General features: G+C 42.6%; 1 protein-coding gene across 6 annotated transcripts in view; it reads left to right on the plus strand.

The window, feature by feature from the left end:
- 5830411N06Rik (RIKEN cDNA 5830411N06 gene) overlaps positions 1-16304 on the plus strand; it is a 53456-nt gene that overhangs the window by 7044 nt on the left and 30108 nt on the right. For 2 of the 6 annotated variants that reach the window (XM_006536189.1, NM_001128146.1), the window contains exons 4-5: positions 7163-7307; positions 8445-8505. The exons of the other annotated variants lie outside the window; for them this stretch is intronic. In XM_006536189.1, coding sequence (XP_006536252.1) covers positions 7163-7307; positions 8445-8505 — 206 coding nt within the window. The remainder of the gene's footprint in view (positions 1-7162; positions 7308-8444; positions 8506-16304) is intronic. 6 annotated transcript variants of the gene reach the window in all.

Raw genomic sequence — 16304 nt, forward strand, 5'->3', positions numbered from 1 at the left:
AACTTCTCCTGACAGCAAATGGAGACCATTACAGAAAACCATAAACTGGATGTGATATAGAGATCAATGAGTAGTGGGGGCTCAGCCCCCGTAGATTCATCGACATCTCAGCTCTAGCATCCATGGCTCAGGGAGCTTTGCAGTAGAGGGAAGTGGAAAGATTGTAAGAACTAGAATAACAGAAAGTCTGCTGTGGGACTGTCTCTCCTAGAAATGACTATAAAACAAGAGTGGAACAATGCCAATATCATTATTGATATTATGGTTAATGAGGAAGGGGAAATTTCACCGTGTGCAAATGTATCACATTTTCTGTATCCATTCTTCTGTTGAAGGACATCTGGGTTCTTTCTAGCTTCTATTATAAATAAGGCTGCTATGAACATGTGTCCTTGTTATATCTTGGAGCATCGTTTGGGTGTATGCCCAGGAGGGGTATAGCTGGGTTCTCAGGTAATACTATGTCCAATTTTCTGAGGAACCACCAGACTGTTTTCCAGAGTGTTTGTAACAGCTTGCAATCCTACCAACAATGGAGGAGTGTTCCTCTTTCTCCACATCCTTGCCAGCATCTGCTGTCACCTGAGTTATTGATCTTAGCCATTCTGACTGGTGTGAGGTGTTGTTTTGATTTGCATTTACCTGATGACTAAGGATGTTGAACATTTCTTTAGATGCTTCTCAACCATTCAAGATTCCTCAGGTAAGAATCCTTTGTTTAGCTCTGTACCCCATTTTTTAATAGGGTTATTTGATTGTCCGGAGTCTAATTTCTTGAGTTCTTTGTGTATATTGGATACTAGCCCTCTATCAGATGTAGGATTGGTAAAGATTTTTCCCAATCTGTTGGCTGCCATTTTGTCCTATTGACAGTGTCCTTTGCCTTACAGAAGCTTTGCAATTTTATGAGGTACCATTTGTCAATTCTTGATCTTAGAGCATAAGCCATTGGTGTTCTGTTCAGGAACTTTTCCCCTGTGCCCATGTATTCGAGGCTCTTCCCCACTTTCTCTTTTATTAGTTTCAGTGTATCTAGTTTTATGTGGAGGTCCTTGATCCACTTGGATTTGAGTTTTGTACAGCGAGATAGGAATGGATAGATTTGCATTCTTTTACATACTGACCACCAGTTGAATCAACACCATTTGTTGAAAAATGCTGGACCCCACTTTGGGTCTGTTGCTGGACCTTCTTTTCCTCAGGCTCCTCTCCATTTCCATCCCTGTAATTCTTTCAGACAGAAACAATTATGGATCAGAGTTGTGACTGTGGGATGGCAACCCCATCCCTCACTTGATGCCCTGTCTATCTGCTGGAGGTATGCTCTGTAAGTTCCCTCTCCCTACTTTTGGGCATTTCATCAAAGGTCCCTCCCTGTGAGTCCTGGGAGTCTCTCACCTCCCAGGTCTCTGGTGCATTCTGAGGGGTTCCCCCCCCCAACTTCCTATTTCCTGAGGTTGCCTGTTTGCATTCTTTTTGCTGGCCCTCAGGGCTTCAGTCCTTTTCCCTCACCGAATACCAGATCAGGCACGTATTCCACTGTGTTCATATTGGCCCTATTTGTGATAGCCAGAAGCTGAAAACAACCTAGATGTCCCAAGACAGAAGAATGGATACAGAAAATGTGGTTCATTTACACAATGGAATACTACTCAGCTATTAAGAATGAGGATATCTTGACCTTTGTAGGCAAATGGATGGAACTAGAAAATATCATCCTGAGTGAGGTAACTCAGACCCAAAAGGACATGCATGGTATGTATTCACTAGTAAATGGATATTAGCCAAAAAGAAAAATGAGAGAAAAAAAAAACCCCATACAGAATACACAAGATACAGTCCACAGATTTCAAAAGGCTCAACAAACTGAAGTGCCCAAGTGAGGATGCCTCAGTCCCACTTGGGAGAGAGAAGAAAGAAATCACAAGTGGGGTGGGAGGGAGGGACTTAGGAGGGAAAGTGGATGGGGTGGTGGGGCAGTGGGGGTTAGAGGGGAACCTGATCTGGCAAACTGTTCTTTCTAACTCTATGAAGAACTAAATTGGAATTTAATGGGGATAGCACTGCATCTGTAGACTGCTTTTGATAAGATGGCCATTTTTATTATATTCATTGTATCGGTCCATGAGCATGGGGGATCTTTCCATCTTCTGAGTTCTTCTTTGTCAACTTCATTGATTTTCTCCAAGAACCAATTCTGTTTCATTGATTCTTAGTGGTTTAGTTTGTTTGTTTATTTTGGTTGCTGTTTACTTGTTTCTCTTTCTTTGATTTCAGCCCTGAATTTAAGTATTTTCAGACATCTATGTTTTTGTTTATGGTATCTTCTTGTTCTAAGGCTTTCAGTTGTGCAATTTAGTTGTTAATATGGCATCTCTCCCACCATTTTTATGTAGGCACTTAGCGCTATGAACTTGCCTTTTAGAACTCCCTGTATTGAGCCCCATAGGTTTGTGTATGTTGTGTTTTCATTTCCATTCAATTCTAAAAAAGATTCTAATTTCCTTCTTGATTACTGTCTTGACCAAATTGTGAGCAGACTGTGGAATTCTTACCCCTTGCTTCTAAGTTCTTTGGAGAGGTAGTTTTCTCCTCATGAAACAGAGTGTGAACTCTTACGTTACCTGCTAGCATGGCTGTCCTACTTCTGTAGGAAGTCACTGCACCCAACATTGTAGCTCTCACACCTGAGAGAATTGTCTTGAGAAATGTCTTGACTAGAAGCTTGATGGTGTGACCAAAATTTTTGTGACTACACCTTCACAGAACAAAACTGACCACCCTCATTCAGAATCATATCTTTTATGTCTAGACAACTCTAGACTTCCCTTTTCATTGAACTGGCTCATGTTACTCTCATGTTTTTCTCCATCCATTGTCCCACTGACGGCTCTGCATGATCTTCCTCACCAAAAGACACTTTCTGTATCACGGCTTCCTGCGACACATGCTTCCTTGAGTCTTGTTCACTGTACAGCATGGAGTAGATTGCACATGTGTATTTTCATCCATAGCCTGATCCAAATGGGTGGTCATGAGGTTCTGAAGAACATTGGGTTCACCTACTGCTTTGTTGCTGTGCTGACTTTTGCGGTGTCACTGTGGAGTGTAAAGCCTCCATGTGTGATTTAGAATATGGGCTCTCCTCCTGGTGCCTATAGGTCCTCCTAGTGTTCTGGTGTAAAAAGGATGTGGCTGGATTCTTGATGAATGATGGAACCTCCTTTTATCTCTAGATACCAGGTTGCCCTTGAGAGAATTCAGCCATCCATCCATGTAACACATACTGTTGTTTGACTTTTCCTGGGCAGATGTGAGCAATATATATATATTTCCCACAAATAGGGAACAAAAACAACTGATCAAAGAAAGGATTCTATCAGAGACTAGCTAAGTGAACCAGTGAATTGATGGAGGTCACCCATAGGAGTATGGATGGAAAGTTACTTTCAGGAGCAAGTGTGATGCATCAGCAAAAAGCTCACTTACACATGGCATCAACCCATAAAAACTATGTCCCTGCAGCTCCTTGTACAACCAGCAGGCAGCTTGTATTAGTCAGGGTTTCTATTCCTGCACAAACATCATGACCAAGAAGCAAATTGGGGAGGAAAGGGTTTATTCAGCTTACACTTCCATACTGTTGTTCATCACCAAGGAAGTCAGGACTGGAACTCAAGCAGGTAAGGAAGCAGGAGCTGATGCAGAGGCCATGGAGGGATGTTCTTTACTGGCTTGCTTCCCCTGGCTTTCTCAGCCTGCTCTCTTATAGAATCGAAGACTGCCATCCCAGAGATGGTCCCACCCACAAGGGGCCTTTCCCCCTTGATCACTAATTGGGAAAATACCCCACAGCTGGATTTCATGGAGGCATTTCCCCAACTGAAGCTCCTTTCTCTGTGATAACCCCAGCCTGGGTCAAGCTGACACACACATAGAACTAGCCAGTACAATTGACCCCTTGTCAATTTGACACACAAACACATCATTAGTAAGCCTTAACCCTTAGTTCTTATTCATCCCCAAGATCTAAACAACTTTAAAAGTCCCACAGTCTTTACATATTAGAAGCTCAATCATTTTAAAATATCCAATATCTTTTAAAATCCAAAGTCTTTTTACAATTAAAAGCCTCTTAACTGTGGGATCCACTAAAATATTTTCTTCCTTCAAAAGGGAAAAATATCAGGGCACAGTCACAATCAAAAGCAAAAATTAAACTCCAACTGTCCAATGTCTGGGATTCAACTCACGATTTTCTGGGCTCCTCCAAGGGCTTGGGTCACTTCTCCAGCCATGCCCTTTGTAGCACACACCTTTTCTTCTAGGCTCCAGCTACCTGTAGTCGACTGCTGCTGCTGTTCTTGGTGGTCATCTCATGGTACTGGCATTTCCAAAACACTGCTGTCTTCCACTGTAACTAGGCTTCACCAATAGCCTCTCATAGGCTCTCTTCATGGTGCCAAGCCTCAACTCCTTTGCATGACCTCTTCAGTCCTGGGCCATCAATTGCAACGGAGGCTGCACCTTCACCAGTGGCCTTCCATGGCTTCTCACAGTGCTGAGCCTCAGCTGCTCTGTGTGGCCCCTTCATGCCTTCAAAACCAGTACCTGGGTAACTCTTACACATTACCAAGTTCAGCCACAGCACAAGGTACAACCTTGGCTATCTCTGGAACACAGCCTCTGTGCTCTCAGAAAACACTTCCCAGAAGATGTCACCTCAATGATGCTGGTCTCTTCTTAATCACCACTAATTTCTTAGCTCCAGCTAACCAGCATCAATAGTCCTAGTAATGCAAAGTTTTTGCTTTAGTAGTTCTGGTATCTTGTTAATCACAGCTGATTCTTCAGCCCCAGCTAACCAGAACCACAGAATCTTCACAATCAAACTAGCAATGGCCCTGAAAAAAGTCTTTAATCTTCCCTCTGAAATTTCACAAGCCAGGCCTCCATCTTCTGCACTGTTCTCAACATTATCTTCCAAGCTCCTACACAACATTCGACAGAGCTCTTAACACTGAATGGATCTTCTGGCCCAAAGTCCTTCTACAGTCCTCCCCAAAACAAGGTCAGGCCGTCACAAGAATACCCCACTCCTGGTACCAACTTCTGTATTAGTCAGGGTTTCTATTCCTGCACAAACATCATGACCAAGAAGCAAATTGGGGAGGAAAGGGTTTATTCAGCTTACACTTCCATACTGTTGTTCATCACCAAGGAAGTCAGGACTGGAACTCAAGCAGGTAAGGAAGCAGGAGCTAATGCAGAGGCCATGGAGGGATGTTCTTTACTGGCTTGCTTCCCCTGGCTTTCTCAGCCTGCTCTCTTATAGAACCGAAGACTGCCATCCCAGAGATGGTCCCACCCACAAGGGGCCTTTCCCCCTTGATCACTAATTGGGAAAATACCCCACAGCTGGATCTCATGGAGGCATTTCCCCAACTGAAGCTCCTTTCTCTGTGATAACCCCAGCCTGGGTCAAGTTGATACATAAAACCTACCAGTACACAGCTTAACCAGCAGGAGAGTGAAGACTTACTCCCCACCACTGTTAATGTTTAGTAACCTTGCAAAAGAGCTGGTTACCAGTAGAGGGCAACTTAGCCCAAAGCCTCAGCATCCAGTGGGGATTCTGGCAGTAGAGTGGGCTGTAACTGACCTCTTGGTTATGGGCTCTGGGCCTCCCCTGCTACCATCCTTCTCTGTCCACACTCTGTCTAGTTCTTTTCTCTCTGGAAGCCCCATGATCTCTCCAAGCCCCTTTTCTAGGTACCCTAAGTAAGGAGCTAACCCCTACTAATTAAGTTGGCAAAGATGCAACCATTTTTCATTTGTTTTACTTATGGGAAATCCTGTGGACACTGTGTTAGCCTTAGGAGAGGGGACTTGTCTGTCCTAGACACTGGCCTTAGTGAGTTAGGGCATGGTCATGACTGAGGTGGAAAGACTGAAGAGAGAGGTGACCATGGGTGTGGGGAGAGACCGCATCTGTAACCAGGCCCCCTTTTATGGTCAGGGAAGTTGGATCCCCCTCTCATCAAGCACACTCCTGGACCACATTCTCACAATGGCTGATGCTGAGGTACTTTGTTACTGGTATTAGAGTTTACTCAGGAGCATTCCTGTGGCCATACATTTTGTGCCATCTTTTTGTCATTCTTAATATTTTTTTATTAAAGAATATTGGACTTTTAATTTGACTCTGGATATTATATGTCATGAGTTCTCATATATCTTTTGACTGAGGTAATTCTGTCAGCATAACTGATGTTTGTTATGAACTTTTAAAGGATATAAATAGGGAAAATTCAAGAGAAGGAAATCCTCTCAGAAATGGTTGCTTTCATGTGCTGTAGGTTCATCAAAGACTGTCTTTCTTCCTTTCTCTCTCTCTCTCTCTCTCTCTCTCTCTCTCTCTCTCTCTCTCTCTCTCTCTCTCTCTCCCTCCCTCCCTCCCTCCCTCTCTCTCTCTTTCTTTCTTTTTCTTTCTTTCTTATTTTTTCTTTCACTTCCTTTCTTCCTTCATTTCATTTTTACAAACCTAAAGATACCAGACCAATGGGAAAAATGCATTTCAGTATAAATTCCATATGTCCACCTTGACAAACAATAGCTGGTAGTGGCTCATCAGCAACTAGACAGATGAACCGTGATCTTAATGGCGATGTATCCTCTTGTCTACACATTTGTTAGTGTATCTTCCAATCTCATGATGTGAACTTGCTTGCGTGGTCATTTCTTAGGTAGGCATTTTACCACAGGGAGACATACCCCTCTGGCATCTGGGATCAGGGAAAACATGTTTTTCAGTACTATGATCAAATTGCCAAGCCTGTCTACTGACAATAAACTGATCTAGGAAGGACTCAGTTCTTCATCCAGATCTGTTTGAGGCATAGAAAGGCCCTTGATGTCCTTTTTGCTGCTGGCCTTGGCAGCTATAGCCATTCAGACCTTGCTGGGAGGAGACTCCTTGTTCTCCTCATACCTTGGACTGCTTCGGATACTAGCTACAGGAAGTCCCACAGTACTGGTGCTCCCTGGGCTTTGGCCAGTAGGTAAGTGCTTGCTCTGGGTGACAGATGACAGCTCTGATGTGGGGGGAGGATCTCAGGTTGCTTAAGGGCTCTGGCCTCATAACAGTGCCACCCTGATTTAGAATCCACAAGAAGCCTGGAGACAGAGACAGGTACCTGCTCTGATCGTGTCAGCCTGGGGAACTGCACCCCCAAGGAGATCTGGCATGGGACTGTTCTCTCTTGGGCTGTGGCCTTTGATGCTACCCTGTTGGAGCCTTCTTCCTGGTGAGTGTGTGCTGGCTTTGAGTGTCAGGGATACAGGAATGTGAAATATAGGTGACTGTATTCAGGAATGGCACAGGCTGGTGATGCCTAAGGTTCATGTGTGTGTATGTGTGTGCTCATTTCTGCTAACTTTCATTTAATCAAAGTGACTGTCTTAATGCTAGCACAATGCAATGTTCATGGTAGGGAAATTTGAAGAAAAGGAAGAATTTTGAAGAATGGTGAAGATGGGCTTTCCAAATATGGAGGGCTCTCAATGAAGACCTAAGACTTTTCTTCCTGTGTTGTCTTCTTGCTCCTGAAGGTATATCAGCAGAGGACTCCGTGAGTCTCATTGGGAATTTAAATGCCTGTAGTGGTAACTTGCATGTGCAGTATGGTGGACACCAAGGCCTGGTGTGTGGGAACCCAAGTTGGGGTCTGAAGGAAGCTTTAGTGGTCTGCAAACAGCTTGGCTGTGGTCGTGTGCAGTATACCTACCAGCATATTTTGAGACCTGAAGAGACAGAGCCACCTTGGCTTTATGGTGTTCAGTGCCATGGTGAGGAAGCCACAATTTGGGACTGTTCCCCAGGGTCCTGGGGACCCTCTGACGGTTGTGAATGCCAGTGTATAGTGTCAATTTCTTGTTCAGGTGAGTCAGCTAGGGGATGGTAAGATCTTGGTCCCAAGAATCTCCTTTTGTGCTTTGGAACTAAAGGAATTGAGACAAATATCCAAGGGAAGAGGGGAGGTATGGCTGGGTGTGAGTCCCTTTCCCTACAGATGCCCTGGGTGAGAAACTAGCTGAGAGCTTTCATTCCATGTCCTAAGGGTGTTCAGCTCTCATTCTCTCTGGACCCCCTCTCAGTAACTTTTTTCTGAAGTCTACTGCTATCCAAAGTCATCAATGAAGCTCTATTTTTTGTTTTTTTTGTTTTTTTTTTCTGTCTGCCTTGGAGCACTTCAGGGAACACGTTGGGGGCTTGCACACATACTCTTGGTATTCAGGTTACAACTCTAACTAGGGGGAATTACTTGATGCTTGAGACAGGTATCCTGACCAGGCTCCCTTGGCATCCACTCTATCTAGTGGGTATACTCAAATCATGGCACTGTAATCCTAGGAGGATGATAGTGTTGCCTCTGTCATGCCAGGGAACAGCAAAGGGTGGTGTCAGCACCAGGAGTCCTTTGCATGCTACTTCAAGATGAGGAAGTAAGTCAGTAAGTCTGTCTGTCTTGGTCACTCACCATGTGAATAGGCTTCCAGGACCAGTTTCCTTTTCAGAAACTTGATGACAGACCTTTGAAAAGCAGGATTTATTATGGACTAGATTATTCTGTCTCGGCAGAACTAAGCTGTCCTAACCTGTAACTTGTGTCCTCTCAAGAATGGCACAGGTCTGCAGGAGAGAGAGGCTGTTTCTGCCCAGTGGCCTCCTAGCCACAATGTACCACCTCACCTGGAGGTAGAGACACTCAGTTTCTTCTTTAAATCCACAAAAGGGGAGCTGCTAGGAGCCGATATGTCTCAACAACAAAAGAATAAATAATATTAAATGTCATTCTGTGTATTTCTGACATTCTTGAAAACAACTATCTATGTAAAATAATCTGGACTGTTGTCTGTTAACTACTCTCAGCTATTTCTAATTAAATTATTTGAAAACACCCTAACAATAAACTCAGAACCATGAATTTTCTAACTAGCCCTTAACTCACAGGGTTAAACATCTCAGATCAGTTTGTAATGGCATTTATAGAAGGACTGGGTCCAAGCCTTGTACTTTTAAAATTTTGTATCATTAGAAGAAATTTATACCAATGATAACCTTGATTCTGTATCAAAATAAATTCTGTACCAAAATAAGAAACTATGACTTCAACTTAGTAACTATTGTAAAGATTTCTACCAAATGCGATTATGGTTACACAATCAATTCTAGCTTTTTCCTCCCTGTTCCAATTATGACCATTTCAACATTCCCTAAAAAGACAACTAGAATAACCACCTCTAGACCCCCACATCCAGAGAACTGTGGTAATGGCTTTTCACAACTTCTTCAAGCTGAACATGGGCATTGAGTCTATAGAGATGTTTAAATGGGAATACTCATAGAAAACAGGACACTAGTAAGAGACCAAGGAGTGAGGTTTCTAAGATATAGAATGTGGATGGTAATAAGGGGAAAGGGGAATAATGGAAGAGGAAGTAATGGACGGGAGGACATGGTAGAAGAAGGATATATTATATATATCATATGGTCATATCATATATGACCATATATGTATATGTGATCATATATGTATATATGACCATATATGTATATATTATGTTATATATCTTATATATATCTTTTTAATATATAACCCTACATAAAATATTTATACATATTATATATACATATCTCTATCTATCTATCTGGTTATAATGGAGTTAACCTACTACAGGGATATAATGCCTCATTCAGAGATCATTGCCTATAAAAGAAAAAGCTTTGTCCCAGATATAGTATACCCCCTTTCTAGTTATTGATCCTTGGGGTCCCATAGGCCAATCAAAACATTATAGTCTATTGCTATTGTTCTTGGTTACTCTTCAGAACTTGAGGATAAGACACTATTTCTGAAGGTACCACATATGAGTCATAGAACACGGAAAAGTCAGGCTGATATTGACCTGGAAGCTACCATTGGACTGAGCACAGGGTTCCCAATGAAGGAGCTAGAGAAAGGACCTAATGAGCTGAAGGAATTTGCAGCCCCATAGGAGGAACAACAATACAAACTAACTAGTACCCTCAGAGCTCCCAGGGACTAAACCACCAACCAAAGAAAACATATGGTGGGACTCATGGCTCCAGCTGCATATGTAGCAGTGGATGGCCTAGTTGGTCATCAATGGGAGGAGACACCCTTGGTCCTGTGAAGGCTCTATGCCCCAGTGTAGGGGAATGCCAGGGCCAGGAAGCAGGAATGGGTGGGTTGGTGAGCAGGAGGAGCAGGGGAGGACATAGGGGGGTTTTGAAGGGGAAACCAGGAAAGGAGATAACATTTGAAATGTAAATAAAGAAAATATCTATAAAAACTCTAAAATGAAAAAAAGAAGGTTGTGAGGACAGTGCCTGCTCATTGCTGCAGTCTGAGTGTGAAGCCCCCAGAAGCCCAGGTACTTGAATACTTAGTACTCAACTAACAACACTGCTGTAGATTATCCAGAAAATGGAGCCTGGTTGGATAAGATGGATTGATTACTAGGGGAAGGTGGGTCTTGAGATTTTAGAGCCCAGACCCACATCCTGTCTTCTCTCTGCTTCCTTCTACATTAGGATGCAATGAGATTCGGCAAGCCTTCAGCACGGGGGGGGGGGGGGTGGGGTGAGGCTGGGTGAGTGTACACAAATGTTTGATTCTCAGGCTCTGTGAGGAAGGATTCTGAAAATGGGACCTCAAGTGCTTCTTATCGTATGTTTCCTTCCCAGGAACCTGTGGGCCAGGACACCTAGAAAGTCTGTTGTGTCTCACGGTGTCACAGGTGTTCCGTGGTTTGCTCCTTTCTCTCTCGCCCTTGAGTTAGTCTCTTGGGCAGGACTTCTTAAGCTAAATTTCCTGACTGGGCTCTAGATTTACTTAATTATGTAAAGCAAAGTTTGATTTCTTTTACAGCTTCTCCATATTTGGGGGAAATGTATTGCTAGATTTTTAATATGTAATGGAGTTTTTATCTCATTTTTGATTGTTCAGTCAAGATAATGGTTAACTAAATAATTTACATGTCTGTGCTTATACATATCCTGCAACTTTATAAGGTAGTGTGTTACCTCTGTTACTTTCTTAGTGAAGGCCTCTGGATTTTCTACATATGAGTTCTACTCATCTCTGAATAGATCTTTGCTCTGTCTAGCCTGGCAGCCCGTCTTCTTTTCTTCTGGTTTTCCTCTTTTGGTTTCTTTTGTATTGCTCCCAGTGTTCAGTGGGTGCTATGAACATGGGCATGCTTCTCATGTCCCTGATCTTAGGACCAAGACTTTCAGTCTTAGTCTTGTATGCTTGAGTACATTGCTAATTGCAGGGCTTTCTAAACACTCTTTGGTGATATGTTACAAATTTCTGTTTTTTTCCAATTCTTTTGAATAATTTAAAGATATCAACTATATTAAAATCACAATTTGAGATCATCATTGTCCTTCCCTTTGATGTATTAGTACTTTCTATTATGGTGGCTGTTTTTTATGTATTGAATCAACTTTGCCTTTCTGAGATAAATCTTTATTATTAATTAATTAATCAATTGTTTCACTTTACATCCCACTTATTGCCCCCTCCAGGTCAAACCCCTCCCATTCTTCTCAGATAAGATGGGGGCCCCCTGGGGATTCCCTCACCCTGGTACTCTGTGGGGCTAGGTACATCCTCTTCTACTAAGGTCAGACAAGGCTGTCCAGCTAGAAGAACATATCCTATGGACAGTTCATAGCTTTTGGAATAGCCCCCACTCCATTTATTTGGGACCCACATGAAGACCAAGCTGTATATGTGCAGGAGGCCTAGGTCCAACCTATGCATACTCTTTGGTTGGTGGTTCAGTCTCTAAGAGCCCCAAGAGTCCAGGTTAGTTGACTCTGTTGGTATTCCTGTGGAGTTTCTATCCTGTTCAGGATCCACAATCCTTCCCTGTATTCTTCCATAAGAGTCTTCAAGCTCCACCCACTGTTTGACTGTGAACATCTGCATCTGACTGAGTCACCTGCTGGGAGCTTCTCAGAGGAAAGCCATACTAGACTACTTTCGGCAAGCATAACAGAATATCATTAATAGTGTCGGTGATTGGTGCTTGCTTATGGGAGGGGTCTCAAGTTGGGCTGGTTATTGGCTGGTCATTTCCTCAGTTTCTGCTCCATTCACTGTCCCTGCATTTCTGGTAGACAGGATAAATTTTGGGTTGAAAGCTTTGTGGGTGGGTTGGTGTTCCTATCACTCCACTGGGGTTCCTGCCTGGCTATAGGAGGTGGCTTCTTCTGGTTCCACATCCCCAGTGCTGTGAGTCACAGCTAAGGTCACTCTCACTGATTCTTGGACAACTTCCTTATCACAGGTCTGTCTCATCCCCCTACCTCTCTACCTCCATTGGTTGTAGATTTCCATTCATTTGAGATAAATAATAATTGGTTCTGGTATATCATTCCATTTGCAGTTAATTTCTGTATTCTTCAATGTTGTTGAGACTTTTGCTTCAGAATCTTTAGGATGTTAGTCTGTAATGTTTTATTATTGTAATGCCATTGTCTGGCTTTTCTAGCAGGATGATGCATACACAGAACTAGAGAGCTATTTCTCATGCACTTTTCTTTATTCTAAGGTTGTTTTTTTTGCATTTAGTAATGGTATTTATTTATTTATTTATTGCCATTTATTAAATGCTTTTACTTATTTATATTCCAAATGTTGCTTCCCTTCCTGGTCCCCTCTCCCAGAGTCCTTCTTCACCCCAACACCCCTCCCCTTTGCCTCTGAGAGGGTGCTCCCCCAACCCCTCACACACCTCCACTTCACCCCTTAGTATCTCCCTTCCCTGGGGCATCAAGCCTCTATAGGATTAGCCACATCCTCTCTGACTGAGGGCAGACAATGTAGTCCTCTGCTACATGTGTCAGGAGCCACATGCCATCCCATGTAGGCTCCTTGGTTGGTGGCTTAGTCTCTGGGAGTTCTGAGGGATCTGGGTTAGTTGATACTGTTGTTCTTCCTATGTGGTTGCCATCTCATTCAGCTCTTTCAATTCTTCCCCTAACTCCTCCATGGGGGTCCCCAATCTCAGTCCAATGCTTGTCTGTGCATCTGTCTCAGTCAGGTGCTGGTAGAGACTCTCAGAGGACAGCCATGCTATGCTCCTGTCTGCAAGCATAACACAGTATCAGTAATAGTGTCAAGGTTTAGTGACTTCACATGGGATGGATCCCAAGTTGGGCTTGCCACTGGACTGCCTTTCCTTCAGTCTCTACTCCATTTTTGTCCCTACATATCTTTTAGACAGGAAAAATTCTGGGACAAAAATTTTGAAGATGAGTGGGTGGTCCCATTTCTCCATTGAAGGCCATGTCTATTTACTGGAGATGGTCTCTTCAGGTTCCATCTCCCGAGTGTTGGGCATTTTAGCTAAGATCATCCCCATTGAGTCCTGGGAGCCTCTCACAACCCAGGTTTCTGGGACTTTCTAGAGGGTCCTTCTAAAATATCCTTCTACATACTGCATTCCACCCACCTCAGCCCCAACCCCCACCCCTGCAACTGCATATTTTCATTCATTCTTCTGGCCATCTGGGCTTCCCTCCTGTCTTCCCCTGTACCTGATCCTGTCCCCCTTTCCTCTCCTCCCCTCTCCCATTCAGGTCCCTCCCTCCCTCTGTCTCACTAGTATAAAGTTTAGCTATTAATTTGAGAACATTCTTTTCTTTTCTTTTCTTTTCTTTTCTTTTCTTTTCTTTTCTTTTCTTTTCATTTCTTTCCGTTTCTTTTCTTTCCTTTCCTTTCCTTCCCTTCCCTTCCCTTATCTATCTATCTATCTATCTATCTATCTATCTATCTATCTATCTAACAACGTGATTATTGGCCCCTCCTCCCAATTACCACTCATACAGTCCCTCCTCCATCTCCCTGCCCTTCCCTCTGAGAGGTTGGAGACCTACCCTGAGTATCACCCCCACCCTGGTACATCAAGTCTTTGCAGGGCTAGGCTCATCCTCTCTCACTGAGGTCAGACAAAGCAGCCCAGTTAGGGGAACAGGATCCACAGACAGGCAACAATATCAATAGCCCCTGCTCTATTTGTTGTGAGACCATACAACGTCTGGTCTGCACATCTGCTACATATGTGTGGGGGCCGAAGGTCCAGTCTGTGTATGTTCTTTAGTTGGTGCTTCAGTCTCTGAGAGCCACCAAGGGTCCAGCTTAGTTGACTTTGTTGGTCTTCCTATAGAGTTTCTATCCTCTTTGGGGCCCTCTATCCTTCCCTCTTCCTCAAGACTCCCCCAGCTCTATCTAATGTTTGTCTATGGGCCTTTGCATCTGTTTCATTCAGCTGCTGGGTGGAGTCTCTCAGAGAACAATTTTGTTGGCTCATGCATGCAAGCATAACAGAGTATCAGTAATAGTGTCAGGGATTGGTGCTTGCCCATAGGATGGGTCTCAAGTTGGGCCAGTTACTGTTTGGCCATTCCCTCAGTCTCTGCTCTATTTACTGTTTGGCCTTTTCTCCTGTCTTTCCCTACATTAGATTCGGAATATAGGTGTTTATAGTAAAAAATATACTTCTACATACTGCATATTTCTTATTTTGCATTTGGTATGTTGTATTTTTATTTGTGTTTTCATTTTCTTTTTGATTTGTTCGATTCTTAAATACTTATTTTAAAATCACATGTGTACATGTGCATGTGTGTGCATGTGTGTGTGTGTGTGTGTGTGTGCCTGTGTAGGCCAGAAGAAGGGCTCAGATCTCCTGGCAGTGGAGTTGCAGGTGGGGTTATGAGTTGTTTGATGTGGGTGCTGGGAACTGAACTCAGGTCTCTGTAAGAACTATAAGTGCATTTAGCCACAAAGTTATCTCTCCAGTCCCATGATTTTATTTATTTATTTATTTTTTGCCTCATTAATTGTCTGAGTTACTTTTAAATTTTCATTTAAGCCAGATTTTAAATGTATTCACATGTGTTATGTGACCTAGCATGGGACCCATGTTGGGAGGTCTGTGTGCCAATCAGTTTCAGATGCTTTTGAGGGTTGCTGCGTTCTCTACCTCCCGACCATGCCTGTGGCTGTCCTGTCTACTGTGCTAGTAGCTTTCTAAGTCTGTAGTCACCACTGCAGAACTGTGTACACCTCAAATTCCCCAACAAATTCTTTTCTTATTCCCCAAGGTTCTGCTGTATGTGCTGAGTGTTGTTCTTCATCGTTGGTGAACTGACACCTCCATCCGTTTACAGCGGTCCTTTTGGTCTCCTGCCGCAGTGTTTTTCTTACGCCTTTCTGGTCTGGTGTCATTGTGCACTCAATGTTTACTCTGTCCTTTCACTGTCAACCTAGCCGTGAGTGAATAAAAAGCAAATCTGTCATAGATAATATGTAATATTTTTGTAATAATCTGGAATTCTTTCCCTTTGATAATAGATTTAACTCATTCCCATCTAAAGTAACTGCTCACTAAGCATTGATATGTCTGCTGTTTTGCTGTCTATTTCTGCATGTCTTACAAGTTTTAAACCCTTTTTATTTCTTTCATAATTGCATTTTGTGTGTAATTTTGTGTGATTTTTAAAGACTATGTAGTTTTAGAAATTGACTTTTCATCATATTCCAGTTTTACTTATTTTTATTATTTAAAAGTTATTTAATTGATAATCAAGATTATATGTATTTTTTTGGTATACTATGTAGCTTTTTAAATACATATATATGTGGTATTGTGTTCAAATTTGATAATCATATGTATTTAATCAGAAGCATGTCATTTTCTTTTGGTGAATGCATTCAAAAATTGTTCCTAGGCTTCTTTGGAAACATATGATACATTATATATGGTCTTCTTATTGTCCCGTAGAATAGCAACTATTTTTCTCATTAAATGCAACTTAGTGCCCATTGATCAACTTTTCTACATCTATTCTTCTCTCCTGCCCTTTCCAGCCTTTGGCACACAATGCTAAGATTAAGTTCAACGAGATAATTTCTCATACTCTGTGTATGAATCATACCACCAGTGTTTGTCTTTCTCTGCATGTTTCTTTCACTTAACATAATGGTCACCAGTTCCTGACATGCTGTTGGAAATGACGGGATTTCATGATCTCATGGCAGAGTAGTGTGTATACACATTTTCTTTATCTACTTATCAGATGACAGATGGTTAGGTTGGTAAACTAGCTTGGATCTTACTAATCACATTGTAATAAACAATCGAGTGTAGATTCAAGATATTTCAAAATTGTTTTCCTAGTTACTTTGCTACTGCAGTTTATG

The sequence above is a fragment of the Mus musculus genome, chromosome 7, assembly GCF_000001635.26.
Source record: "Mus musculus strain C57BL/6J chromosome 7, GRCm38.p6 C57BL/6J".
NCBI classification, from domain to species: domain Eukaryota; kingdom Metazoa; phylum Chordata; class Mammalia; order Rodentia; family Muridae; genus Mus; species Mus musculus.